This window comes from Thermobia domestica, chromosome 6 (assembly GCF_964235325.1).
Source record: "Thermobia domestica chromosome 6, izTheDome1.hap1.1, whole genome shotgun sequence".
Classification (NCBI taxonomy): domain Eukaryota; kingdom Metazoa; phylum Arthropoda; class Insecta; order Zygentoma; family Lepismatidae; genus Thermobia; species Thermobia domestica.
The window spans coordinates 8071555-8086995 of NC_137459.1; the positions used below are offsets into that span (position 1 = coordinate 8071555).

General features: G+C 33.4%; 1 protein-coding gene across 1 annotated transcript in view; it reads left to right on the forward strand.

Annotated features, from left to right (window-relative positions):
* The window catches only part of LOC145687631 (uncharacterized), a 61389-nt gene extending 46453 nt beyond the window's left edge, over window positions 1-14936 (forward strand). Inside the window, exons 2-4 of the mRNA XM_081761095.1 lie at window positions 3069-3134; window positions 9281-10258; window positions 14867-14936. Of these exons, the coding sequence (XP_081617221.1) occupies window positions 3123-3134; window positions 9281-10237 (969 nt within the window). The 5' untranslated portion in view covers window positions 3069-3122 and the 3' untranslated portion in view covers window positions 10238-10258; window positions 14867-14936. The remainder of the gene's footprint in view (window positions 1-3068; window positions 3135-9280; window positions 10259-14866) is intronic.
* Window positions 14937-15441: the final 505 nt, after the last annotated feature.

Consider the following 15441-nt stretch of genomic DNA (forward strand, 5'->3'; position numbering starts at 1 on the left):
AAGTATTTTGTTTAACGTCCCGCGATTACACCCTTTACGTTAAAGGACACAGATAATTAAGGGTAGCGAATGATTATGGAAGAATTGATGGAATGGGAAAGTGGGAGGAAACGGCAGTATCCCGAGAAAACCCATGGACACGATGTTGCCCACCACAAACTTACTTGATTAAGGATCGAACCAGGGACCTCACGCTCACGAGGTAAGCGCTCAAGCGCCGTGCCCCCATTTGTATATTTAACTACTATTAGCCGCCACACCCCTAATGCTTCCACCGATCTAACCATAGATTAAAATCGTACTCAATTAAAACTTCTCATTGCTTACAATCAATATCAGATTGTATAAAAGGTATTGACTCTTTGGAGGCCAAAACTAAGATGAGATTTATTCTTATTTGAAAACAATACCGAGCCACATATTCACAATTTTGTTCTATGATCTTCTGTCATTTTCCACCAATACCATAATCCAGTCATTATAGAACTGCTGTGGTTTCTACTGAGAAAATTCTGACACGCGGTTTTTACATACCTTTTTTTTGAAACTGACTTAACAACATTCATCGAGTTCTGGAGAGATCGAAACAAATAACAGTTTTTCGGCGCTAGGTCTGGGCTATAAGATAGGTGTATTTAAACATTACACCAAAGTTTTCTGAATTTCTGACTGATCGTTAAAAATGTATGTGATCTGGCGTTATTTGCATGGTATACGACACTCTTTCTGTTGACCAACTCTGGTCGTCTATTTTGAATTACACTCTCACTGATTATCGACAGTTCAATCTGAATCTATCGTTCTACTTGGTGGCGGTAGCTAGTGATGTACAATACTTTTCCAATCATACCAAACGTGTAGTATAATATTTCTGGGCTTCAGTGTAAGCTTAGCCACAGACTGTGGAGCTTCTCGCTTCAAACACGATCTTGATTTCCGCATTCTTGTCGTGGGTTATCTACATTTTACCAGTCGTTATCAACTGCTTCAGAAATGACTCGAGTTCGTTTTGTTTGAGTAAAGATTCGCAGATAGAAATGAGATCGAATAATCAATTTCGAATCAGGGTTATGTTGCACCTGAACATCCTAACTATTTTTTCTGTCCAGTTTTCTCCAAATGGCTTAATTATGTTTGGTAATGAATGTTTGGGTCACTGATGATGCCAAGACCGCTCACATATCGGTCTTCGTTGATTTTTAACAGACTAAATGTACTTTAGCTGTCATTCGTCGACCACTCCGAGGACCATCTTGGGCATTGAAATTTCCAGAACGAAGTGACTGAACCATCTTTTGGCTATTGTTTTCTATAAGGTATCTTACCCATAAATAGCACACATTTCTTCATGGATTTCGGCAATGTTTGCGCGTATATCGAAATTAAACTGTAAAGTGTAGTGCTGTTTTGCAGAAATGTCTCTCATCTTCACGACCTAATTCCTTGATTATAAGATTCTGATTACAACAATTGCAACACTTCTAACACATCTACTAGCTTCAACTATCACCTGGCAAATGACGTTACGTCTGACCCGCTGCGCAGGACTGGGTTAGTCCATCCATTTTGATCAGAGTGGATATATCTGTGCACCTGCGGACCTGGGGATATAGCTTCCCTAAGCCCCCCTTAATCCGGTCGTGCCGCTGCGCCTCGTATACCTTAAGATTTGGGACACTGTCATCTCTTGCGCTAAAGGTTCAACAACTTCAGATGACCTTATATTATTATTATTATTATTATTATTATTATTATTATTATTATTATTATTATTATTATTATTATTATTATTATTATTATTATTATTATTATTAGATTGACCACAAAGCATCCAAACTCCATACTATAATTAGGTAATTTCTCGAAAAATTCGTTATGCATGCAAGTGATAGGGTAGGTTTGCTATTTGTTATTAGAATAACACTGTACATTGCTTTTAGTTTGGGAATGGTTAACGAAAGGAAAAAAAAACAACAGATTAGTACTTTAGTAGGACTTGAAAATTGCCATGCTTACATCCAGCATTAAAATTTAATTCACGGTGCTGCAAGACACACTTTGGTTCGTGTGTGAACACTACAAGGACTTGACTTCATTAGCACTGTAGTGTTGAAATTTACATAATCAGATGTAGGCTTTATTGTTGCAAATGGCCGGAACACTCGACGTAACTGTGTCTCCAGTGATGATTTTTTTAACAAATCGTTTTTTTTTTTCAAGTAATGTGGAGGGTATGTAGTATGAAACTGTTCAGTGGAATCTAACTTGATGAAGCAGTGCAATGAGTGAAGAATTTACAGTAAATTGTATACGTAATGTAGATTTATTTATTATGTTTACAAACATTCCATAAGAAGTAAATGCAGTATATTTAACTGTAATTAGACTTTCGCTCCATACACACAAAAATCAATATGGTAAGAAAAAAATACTATTATGTTTTCTTTAAACTTCTTTAGATTTCATAACTTCATTTTTCATTTTATATTTCGTAACATCGAGTAGATAATCAAAATGGCTGCAAAAACACACAGCGATATTATTGTCCATTAACAACTGATACATATATTGTTATTAAAGATCGTAATGACCTTGCTCAACAGTATTGCAACAATTAATAATGAATAAAAAATTAATTCTTAAGTAGTTTTAATCTTTTCTCAACGTTTGTCAAGTCAACATAATTTTCTTTTCATTAATGCATGAAATTTAATTACAACATTTAGGATAATAATAAAAGCTTTTCTAGAGATCCGTGAAGAAGTAACTGTTAATCTTCATAAGAATTTGCAAGGGAAATTTTATATCATGGATATTTAACCATGTTTTATACGACCATAAAAATTAAACTTGTTTTTAGTGTATTTTCATAAGAAAATGTGATTTCCAACTGAGATGATAAAAGAAAAAAAAATGTCATGATCTCAAGTGTACAAAAGCATGTGGATGGAGGAGAAGCCATAAGATATCCAAATAGAGAAAGTTTGTTTTGATTCCAGGGGAAATTATCATAAGTAAAACAGTATATAAGAGCTGTGTGTTTTAACTTTGCATCATTTCTGTTTTAGTTTTGTTTGAGGTGAAATAACGGTGTGGACCATATTTTAAGTGTTTGAAGAAAAATGAAGTACAAGGTAGGTAAACAATGTCATACGAAAAGACAATGCTGATCACACTTAATAGATAAGGCCTTGATGGTAGCCGAAGAAAATTTGTAAAAATATCCAATTATTGGTAGCAATCTGTTTCTAAATACGTAAAATTATATTTCTGTCTGAATATTTCTAATACAATTAAATGTCAGAACTCTGTAATATACATATTTTGAAAATCAAAAACAATTCACAAATTTTTAGATATATTTCTGTAGAGATAAAAACTATTGGACTCTACTGGACCTTTCTAATGCTAATAATAGTGTTGCAAGCTTTGAAACAAAGCATACAAATATGAATAAAAGCAAATGAAGTCAATTGTTTTATTGAAATAACAACATAATATAATTATTGTTCATCTTCCAAGAATTTTACGGACCATATTAAAGTCATTTACTCCACAGTAATTAACGAACATTGCAAATAATAATAATAATTATTACTTGTTTATTTTGTATATACCATTTCATTTTGTGTTTGGAATGAAAATTGAATTATGTGATTAAAAAAAAGTCATTATCGTTTAATGACTACTGATTGTTAAATGTGGTCAGTAAAATACCATTTTGCATTCAAATATTGATTATTTAATTAATCTACACAAGGAACAAAATTGTTTACAATCTCGTGTTAGAGACATTTGTAACATGAAATGTGGAGTGTACTGTGGGAATTGATACATTTCGTTTCAGGAAATAATAATACTAAAGAAATTAGTAAATGTCGATTAAAAGCAGGGAATTCGTGTTACTATTCGGTTCAAAATCTCTTGTTGTCGCGAATTCTGTCGAGAAATTTGAAGCTTAAAATATACAAAACGGTAATCATGCCTGTTGTTCTGTATGGCTGCGAAACATGGTCACTTACTCTGAGGGAAGAACATAGACTGAAAGTATTTGAGAACAAGATCCTGAGACGAATATTCGGACCCAAGAGGAACGGGAATGGGGAATGGCGGAAACTTCATAACGAGGAACTACATAATTTATACGGTTTACCCAACATTGTTAGGGTCGTGAAGTCTAGGAGGCTTAGGTGGGCGGGTCATGTAGCTAGAATGGAAGAAAGTAGAAACGCTCTCAAAGTCTTGACAGGAAGACCAATTGGAAAACGACCATTAGGAAGACCTAGGCGCAGATGGGAGGACAATATTAAGATGGATTTCGCAGAGATTGGAATACAAAGTAGAAACTGGATGCAGTTAGCTAAGGATAGAAGTCAGTGGAGAGCTTTTGTGAACGCGGCATTGAACCTCCGGGTTCCATAGGCCATAGAGTTAGTTAGTTAGTTAGTTAAAGAAATTAGTAAATTCACGATTAACACATTTTAAGAAGGTTAGTGTAGCTCAACTCAATTTGAATGCAGATAAGATAATCAATCGTTTCTTAAATCAATGTGCAAACTAGATTTCATCTTTATTTATCACATGTGTTGGCCATGTCCTAAACATAGATGTTGATATATCAAGTAAAGTTCAACGCTGGTTTACAATTGCTTAAAATTTAATGTATTTACTTACTTATACATAAATATCTCGGTTTATCTGCAATTGTGATATATTTAACCTATACAAATTGTTTATGCAGTATGTGAAACGAATTTTGCAAATATTAATAGTTTCTCTGAGTAGTTCAGTTTACCAAAGTTACTTACAAAACTTCGCGGTCACCTACTGTGTTTCTTTATATATTTTCTCCTATAAAGAGAAGTTTGTTGGACCAACTGTCAAAATATCAACAGATCGTATTCTTAATTTGAGGATGCCTTCAAAAATAACATTTAGAGAAGTTTTCAGTACAGGAACGATATTCCACAATAGCATTTATGTAAAAATTGCATTTCAAAACTGATTGTTTTGAATTGTGTACAGCATATGAACGATCAATTTCTTAAATATTATGTTGCAGTCTGCGACTTCCTCATTGAATTCTCTCATTGAATAACAACAAATAAAATAATATGACCAGTTTGTGACGCAATTCCTGGCCCATTTAAAGCGCCAAAGTGAATAGAATATTCTACATAGTTCACTTGATTTCAAACTGAAGATATGCATACACTTAAATAAAATATGAATGTATATAAAGCATGTATTAATGAATTTATTTTGAATCTCATGCACTGCTGTAAAATATTCTTTATTATGCAGCTTCTAGTTACAAAGTGTGATATTATTCGTTGCAAAATCCAGAATTGAATTATTTTATCTTCTTTGTTTCATTTCAACACACGATAATTTTGAATACTTACATAATTAAACATACAGAATGAAAACACGATGCTACAATTGTGATTATATGGTAGTTTAAATAGTTGTTTTGATTCGAGAGCAATATTACTGACAGACTGAATGATCACTATATTTTTTTTTTTTTGGAATCTCTTGCTCAAGTGACACGGAACATTAAAATGTTATCATAATTCAGTAAAACAAAATTACTTTAGAAATTCAAATCATAAAGAGTCGAAAACAATAAATAGTTTATTTTGACCTGTCAGACACTCATTTTAAACTTCTGGATGCAAACAACAAAATTCATTGTTTTTATTACTTTATTCACAGAATAAAAATATGTTATGCACTTCCATAACTAAATAAGAGAAACTCAGAAGGGAGTATAAAATTATTTTAGTAGCATTGATCTTATGCTTTCAAGTAGAAACTTCTTTAATAATTACAATGAGATTTGTATCGTGATGGATCATCAATTGAAGAATGTTTATTTCATATTGGATATATGAAGCTGCAACAACGAATGAACTGATCGAAGATGGAAGAAGTCTTATTTCTTGCAAAAGAAAACCTGTATTAGTAAACTATATTATTATGCAAAAATCATTTTTGGACCACATTGGTTGTTGCAAAGTTTGCAATATTTTGACTTTTTATTGTTCCAGAATAAAACGAGGAAGAAATAAAATTTGTTATTATATATATGTATTTTTTTCAAACTACTGAACGTACAAGCATTCAAATGTGTATAGTAGGTTTTAGCTACACATAACATGAATATGCTATTCACACGCACATATTTTCGGATTTCCAACCTGAAAAGGAAAGAGGTAACACTATCATATGTGTATCTCAACTGTTGGACATAAAGGCATCAAATTTGTATTTCGGTTGTTTTTGATTCAGAGAAAATGAATGTGACATTCAAATTCAAGAATTTAATACGATGATGCAGGTGACAAGCGGTACAAAAAAGTTCATTATCAAGTGAGATGAATTAGTTAATTTTGCTTAACGAATTTCCTGAAATAATGAAGATCTACTATTAGTGAATGAAGGCAAAAAAATATTTAGTAGTTGTCGAATTCAAGAAGTTTCATTTATGAACGACTTCGAAAACATTCATTTTAAAAAATAAGCATTTTGCTACAGATTACCATTTTTCGTTTTAAAACAATAAGAAACGATGCATCTTATCTCAGGATCTAACATCTAATACTTTGAGGATGTTACTTAGGAAAAAATTATATCTGAAAATGATTTTTCTGCCTAACAGTTCCATGAAATGAAGTTGGCATTAAGGGCTGTATTATTTCATTTATTTCTTGGGAAGGTTTTTGGAGAACTCAACACTTTGCGTAGTTACTCCTAAGGAGTGAGTAAAATCGTATATTCTAGAAAAAAATAAGTTAAAATTTCTATGTGTTGTGTTGCGTAGATATTACAGGTTAATCAGACATTACAGATTAATATAACAACAGCTAAATTTTATTAACGCAAGTGGATAATGAAGCAATTATATTATACTAGCACATCACATATGTGAACGGAAGACAAAAAAGTATGATAGTCAAAACCATTTACAAAAATCATAGCTTATATGTGAAACGTACTGTCAAATCCTGCACATGAGAAAAGAGAAAAATGTAAATGCGCATTAATACAAAATAATTATAGTAAACGACCACCGTGTGTTACTACTGAAATATATTACAGACAACTAGCACTGAAAACTAAACATATCTGATGAGATCGTTATTACCAAATCTAAGGAATTATATAAACTTATTTGATGAAGAACAACGTATAAATGAATCAGCAGAAAAACATAAAAATATCAAGATTTAAAGGAAAAATATCAAGATTAAAATATAAAATATACAATCTGGTTCTAGTGAATATTTCGAAGCGCAAGTATAATACGTATTTTGGTGTGCAAAGAAATGGAACAACAAAACCACCAATATAGTTAAATTATTTTTAAAAAAGAATGTTCATACTTGAAGGCTTTTATTAAACTTATCAGTCAATAGCTTTTCTTAATTATGCATTTATTTTTATTTCTTACTTACTCGGATGTCGTATTATGATTTATACCCCAAACAAGACATGTTGCAACATGTCAGTGTTTTTAAAAAATATTTTTGGAATGCTATTCCTACTATAGTTTGAATAACAATCAAACCTTCTAAAGCTCGATTTGTAATTGTTAAAAATGCAATTTCTCTTCACATAAATCTGCAATTACAGAGAAAGTAAAGCATTAACAATTTATATAGAAATATTGCATTTAAAAGCTAGATTGTAAAATCATGCATAATGCATATGTGTAAAGTGAAAGCAATATATTTAATACAAAATTACTCATTGGAACTACATAGAGGCTGACTGTAAAAGCAAGTTATTTGCGAATACAGATGCATAGTTTATTATATTGCATCCGTCAGTTTGTATTTGTTAAAATCGTATTATATGTTCTAGAAATGTTTCTTCGTATTTATTTTTAATGTAGTTTCTACATCTAATTTAGATTACCTTCAATCAAAATTGAAAGAATAACAACACGAGGGAAACAAACAAGGAGTAGTATTATAATTCCATTATTACTCAATATGCACGCATTAATACACGTTTGCCCTTGACATGTCCTGCATGAATGTATTGTACCAATATTTTTTTTTCGAGGGAAGGAAAACAATTACAACAATGAAATCAATTATTTTTGTATTTAATAATCAGAAAAAAAATTATAATATGAAATAACATATGCTTCAAATGCGAGGCAATATTGTACCAGATTCTGTTTGTACAATAACAAAAATTAATCATACAACAATAATAATATGCAGGAAATATATATATTTAATAACTCATGAAAATAATGTATTCAATCACGCAATATCCTGCCATATAGGCTTTACTGATTAACAAGAGAAAACACAAGAACTTGCATATAATGAAAATGCAAAAACATTTGCATGGTCTTGTAAATATTATTATTCTGGAGGCAGTATTTCATTACAATCTCAAAAAATAGTTTTTAATGGCCAAAAAAAAAAAATATGTTGAAATCATTTTGAACTTTTGTGCCACTAGCAATTCATTTCATAATTAACGAACAGAATTGGAAGTATCGGCGTATATATTATGATACCAAAAGACACTTTTGAGGTTCCTTGTTGAATATTAACTTGAAAATGGACATGAAAATATTCCAATCGAGGCTTATTGGTACAACAAATTGTAATAAGCAACACGAAAATATCTTATTACGAACGTATGATCAAACATTTGTGGAAGAATGTGTACAAAACATAGCTATGCATCATATCTGAAAAAAAATGTCACACATATTCAGAATAGAAGTAATAAAAACAAAATATTTTCTGTGGCTAATATAAATAAATGAATAAATGCTTAAAACGCTTTTTATTCAGATAAAAATATCACATGGAATTGTTCTTTTAAAAATATTTAAAAAAAAAACTCATATTTGCGAAATTATATTTGAGGTTTGTAAATTAATCAACAATGAAATATATAATAAAAGCGAAATCTATAATTTAGGGGAAAATATATACACAGAAACAATAACTGACAAGCTTTCTTCAATTGTATTGATTACTTAATACTTTGCTGATGCTACTTTATGCCTGTGCTTTACTATGCTATTCATTTTAAAACCAAAACAAATACCAAGAATTGCCTGGATGATTTATTTTAGTTAACCCATACACTCCAAGAGGAACTATTAATGTCAAGCAATACCGTTTAATTTTGAATTCGGCAATTAATTCATATAGAATGTAATAGCGTGATTTGAACAACACAATTACTATAGCATGCTCTGAACCAACTGTGCCCATTGAAATATTCCATTGTTCCTCCGCAGTTGATACATATTCTACTCCTGGCAACGGCCATCTTCGCATATGCAGAAGAACACGAGAATGAAGAAGAGTTGTTTGATAAGACAGAGAAGAATGAGATCGAAGACAGCGGATTCTCAGGTAGAAATCTAAATAAACAGTTAACGGAGGAAAATATAGATCCAGAGACACCGACGGAAGAATGTAAAATCATCGAGGTGTATCAAACAATTGAAGCAAATATCCAACCAGAAGCTGCTCCACATGCTACGGAACGTTACGATGATGCTGAAGAGAGTAATGTGGACAAAAGACGCACTTCGGATGAGGTGCAGAATGCAGAGGAAACTGGACGTCCAGAGAAACGAGGAGTTCCTCTCATATACGGTGGTGGACTGAATGGAGGGCTGGGCTTCGGGAGTGTATTGGGCGGAGGGTATGATGGACATGCTGAGGAACAACACGATCACCATATTCACCAAACGCATACGATAGTCAAGCACGAACCGTATATTCTTCCTGTGGAGAGAAAAGTGCCCGTCACCATCTACAAGCATGTTCCAGTCGAAGTCATCAAGCACGTTCCAGTTCCTGTACCAAAACCATATCCAGTTCAAGTTGAGAAAAAAGTGCCCGTTCCAGTACCCGTCGCAGTCCCCAAGCCCGTTCCAGTCATCAAAACGGAATATGTACCAGTAAAGCAAACTGTCCAAGTTCCTATCCTCAAACACGTTCCTGTTCCAGTGCCAAAACCATACCCAGTCCAAGTAGTGAAAAACGTACCGGTACATGTTCAGAAACAAGTTCCTGTACCGCAACCTGTGCTGGTACCAAAGCCGTACGCTGTAGTGAAACCAGTTCCTGTTCCAGTTGAGAAGCCCGTTCCTGTTCCAGTCCATGTCCCGGTCGTAAAACACAAACATCATCATCACCATCACGAGCATAAAACTACCCATGTTTATGGCAACGGATGGCAGTAATACGATTTCTCCACAGTGTAGGTAAGCTAACAAGATTTATGTCGTCAAATTAATTCTCTAGTTGGCATTTAAGAAACGTCTACTAGATGGTAAGCAGGATTTCTTGACTGTATTTTCTGATATAAGGGTTCAGGTATCCATATCTATACATATGAAGTATTTTACTTAGTATTAAAGGACTGTTTCACAATACAAAATTAGACAAGGTAAATGCAAATTGATCATAATATTAAAATAATAGTGCATTTAAAATATACAGATTTAGGCTATATCTATAAGAGTATGCAAAACCTGATCTGTCATTTGATTTGTCATTTTTTTTAAATTTTTATTTCTGATCATTAGTTACACTGAGATCTATTGGCTGGCAAAAGTTGATAGTAACTTAATTTAAAATTCTCTAAGTAGCAGTATATATTTGTTTTTTTACGAGTTAATTGAAATCATCTTTAATTTAAATAAAAAAAAAATATTTTCAATTTACTCTTCTGTACTACGTAGATTTACTTATCATATTTTGTCATTCTTATATAGAAGGCTTGGCTAAAAATTATGAAGAACAAGGAAGTTTAGTACACATGGTGTTTCATAAATGCGGCACAATATTTTAGAAACAGATCTCTTACATCAAAATAAGAAAAAAAGTTCATATGCACCTGCGCTCAAAAGTGGATAATTTTGGAGTTATAAGGTGCCGAAAACATGAAATAATTGAACTTTAAAAGTTCATAACTACACTACTATGGGACCTATCGTAGTTGGCTCAAGACATCACTGAAGAACTAGTATGTGAACTATCCAAATATCCATCTTTCAAAACCTTCGGTACTTGCATTTTTAGAGAGGCTGTTTGGGAGTACTTGATCACTCTCCACCTACCTCTCTAAAAATTCGTGTGCAAGTACTGAAGCATTCTTAAACAGGGATATTTGGGTAGTTCACAGACGCAAAAGTAAAAAGTGATGATGGGAACAAAGGTTTGATGAGGGGCCGCAACTTTTGCAGTGTATGTCATTCATGGCCGCCATCTTTAAATCCGCCATTTTGGATTCAAGTCATTTTTTTTTTACATGGGAAGGGGATATATGCCACATGAAATAACATTAGCTTGAGCTCAGGAATTTAGTGGTGTAATTTTTTTTTTGTATCTTGTACAGTTTAGAAGTTATTAATGTTCAAAGGTGGGAAATTACCTTGATACTGAATGCTACAACACATGTTCTACGTGTTGCCCATCCCGTGCAATGCACAACTGTAGTCGCCGAAACCACTCTGACTGCACACGGAGGAGAATGTCTCCTGAAATTTGGTCACAGGCTTGTTGGATGCGTTCCTCCAGGTGTCTCAAATCACGGATTGTCTCAGCATACACTATCTGCTTAAGATGTTCCCATAGAAAAAATCAAGGGGCGTTAAGTCAGGGGATCTGGGCGGCCACTCCACGGGACCACGGCGACCAATCCACTTCCCTGGAAGTTGTTCATCCAACCATTCACGGACACCAAGTCCATAGTGTGGAGGGGCTCCATCGTGTTGAAAATAAAATTGGAAAATGCCGTCAACGTTCAGTGTGGCAGGGAACACAAGGTCTTGCAGCAGCATCAGATACTGTGGTGCAGTTAAGGTGTTGTGAATGAAAAATGGCCCAATGATGTGGGTGTCCCATATGCCACACCACACCATCACCTTCGCTGGACTATGTTCTCGACTCGGGTCAATCCAGTTCGGATTTGCGTCACACCAGTATCGACAATTATGTCGATTAACCTCCCCGTTCAAAGTGAAATACGTCTCGTCGCTGAACAGTATGCCCTTGGCAAACGTAGGATCCAGTTCGTGTTGTTCAGTAGCCCACATACAGAACTCCAACCGGCGATCAGGGTCATCATCGTTCAGTTTATGTTGCATGTGCAGCTTGTAAGGATGCCACTGATTGACATGCAACATCCGGATTGGCTTATTGCACATACTAGGGACACACGACGGGTACTTAGTTTAGGACTTTTCACAAACGACGCTACAACCGCCGTTGCAGTTTCCTCATTGGTGGCAGTCTTTGGTCGCCCACTACGTACCCTATCATAGAACAGAGCCCGTCTCCCGGAATTTGGTGATCACGTGAGCCACAGTGCTGTGCGATACCGGTTCTCTGTCTGGGTGCCGTCTGTTGTAGTCAGCTTCTGTTGTTCGGTAGCTGCGTTCTCCTGATATAAGGATGATTTCGATCTTCTGTTCACGTGTCAGACCCATTTTAAATCATCTGGAACAAAGAGAGAACTGGGTCAGTATCAAGGTAATTTCCCACCTTTGAACATTAAAAACTTCTAAACTGTACAAGATAGAAAAAAAAACAAATTACACCACTAAATTCCTGAGCTCAAACTAGTGTTATTTGATGTGTCATACACCCCCTTCCCATTTTAAAAAAAAATGACTCGAATCCAAAACAGCGGATTTCAAGATGAATGGCATACACTCCAAAAATTGCGGCCCCTCATCAAACCTCTGTTCCCATCATCACTTTTTACTTTTCCTGTCGATTTTCAAACTTATGCAGGTGTCCAAGGACTTTTGACTCACCCTGTATATATATATATATATATATATATATATATATATATATATATATATATATATATATATATATATATATATATACATGCTAAACGATATTGATTCGCTTCCATGCTACTTCCGAACCAAGGTCAGAAATGCGGCTCTTGTAATAGATAAGTCTAATTGTAGGTAATTAACATACAGATAACACTTTCTTCTCCAATAATTGTTATTAAAATCCTACTAAACAAAACAGTAGAATAAATGGATATGTTCAGTTCTAATATAATTCCCAAGTTTCATTCACAATTAGTTGCCTCATAGGTTACAAATAATTTTAATGAATTCTTACATTTAAGTACGCATTTTTTTTTCCTTTTTTAAGATTCTTACTGGATACATGGCTTCTCGTTATATTTACAATAAACCATAGAAATCCTACTTTTTTTTTTTTTTTTTTTTTTTTTTTGAAAATTACATTTTTCAAATGATTTCCCCATTGTTAGCACAATCTTTCCCATCGCCGAACGGCACACTATTTTCGTGAAGATCACTTCTATATGGCACAAAATGTTTCACAGAAGTTCCACAACAGAGACATACTGCGATTTGCAATATTGTGAATTCGATTAATGTTTAATTGCCGGCGAAACACACACTGAGTAAGAATCGCTAACATACTCTTTTAAAAAGAAGTCCCCAAGATAGTCGTTCGATTTGCTGCTGACCGAGTCTTGACAGTAACTGAAGATTTGATCTGGTTGCAATGCCAAGGTCAACCTCGACAATGACTTTTGTGCCGAATTAACCTAAAGAAAGAGAGAGAGAGAGAGAAAGGAGAAATTTGTTACGCAAGTCGTAAATATGGTTCTCAGTCAGACATTGAAAAAAAAAGAAATATAATATAATTTTTAAAAAAAGTTTGGTTCGGCGTGTTTTATAACTAACTTTTGTAAGCAAAACTGTTTCAGTTATAGTTAAACTCGGAAGTAAAAGACCATGTGTGAAATAATCAGTCTTGTCACAATTTAAATTTGAAAACCTCGCGTTTCTCTGTGCGTTCCTCGTAACGATAAAAAAAAAAAAATAAAATAAAATTACATACCCTTCATAATGAAAGGAATTACGAGAGGTAATCGGGGTGCTGACTTTATTTAAAAACAGAGTCCCAAGGTCAGCTAATGTGCCCGGATTTGACAACAATTTACCCTGCCCTTGGTAAGTGAATACCAGAATTGTTCCTTTAGGAAATAGCCCCTCACCTACTGCCTTTAAAACTGTACTAATTCTTATCAATGGTACTGTGTAAATATTTCTTTTAGTGTAATTGTAACATTGCTACCACTTGAACGAGAGTATGGTACATTAATTAACTCAGTCTCTCATTTTTTGGTATAAAACCTCTAAGATACGTCGTGGAAGAAACAACACTCTCAATTGAATTTTGCAAGAAGTGTTGATCTTTGGAAATGTAGTATATATTAATAGGTGTTTATCTGAAGCAATCAAATACAAAATAATAACTTGTTTGGAGAGAGAATTCTTTATAGTATCCTATTATAAAACTATTATCTAATAGGTTAACTTGATATTGAAACGCATTATTGATTAGCCCTCTCTGTTTGGCTACTTGATAGAGAGTTTTCCTTTAGTCCATGTGGTCCCGAGTTCGATTACCGGAAGCACAAAACATTACTTTCATAATCATTCACTTTAATTAACCCTTTCTAACCTGAATTACTTTTTTTGGGGAAATAAATAATATTTTTATTTCAATGGATTATATGTTGATGTCTAAGGAAGTAAAAAAAACCTTTTTTTTTCAAAATTTTATATTACCAGGGCGGTATAACTACAACGTATGAGAATTTGGAATCATTCGGCACGATATATGCGCCATGAAACCCAGGAAGCTTGTGATTCCAAATGGAATCACATGGTCAAAAAGGGTTACCTAAATTCGTGGTACGTCAAATTATTGGATACTAATAATTTGTATACTCTTTGTTTGTAATTCCGAAGATATTTATGTTTTTTGTTATTAATTTTCTGTTTCTTTCAACACAATTTCAGGCATCTTAGACATTCACGAATCTTCACCTGAACAACTCTTCACATAGTTACCTCCAACTGAAACATCGTTCCATTAGCTATATGTTATTGTTTCTTTATATAATTCATTTTATTTTGTAAATAATATTGAGTTAATAAAGCAATTTTTATTTCGTACTTAGGTTATTTACTTATAATAATTGTGTAATGAATAAGGTTATAATTATTTTTAGTGGTGAAAAATTACTGAAATTCCCACGTAGAATGTACAAAAATAGCACGGCTTTTCGTAGAAATTTGGTGTGGTGAAAAATATATCATTAATAATTATACTACATTGCAAACACAATTTTAATAATTTTGTTCTAAATTCTATACGTGTATATATTTGATCACTTGAAAAGTACGAGGTGTGATCAAAAAGTACGGTGAATAATTTTATTAAAAACAAAGTAATAAGCTTACATAGAATTTGATTTGATCTGCTTCATATCGAAGGTCAAGTTGTGATATTCATTTACATTATTTCGAAAATCAATTAGAAATATATGAGGTGTGATGAAAAAGTACGGTGAATGTGGTTGGACAGTGCCATC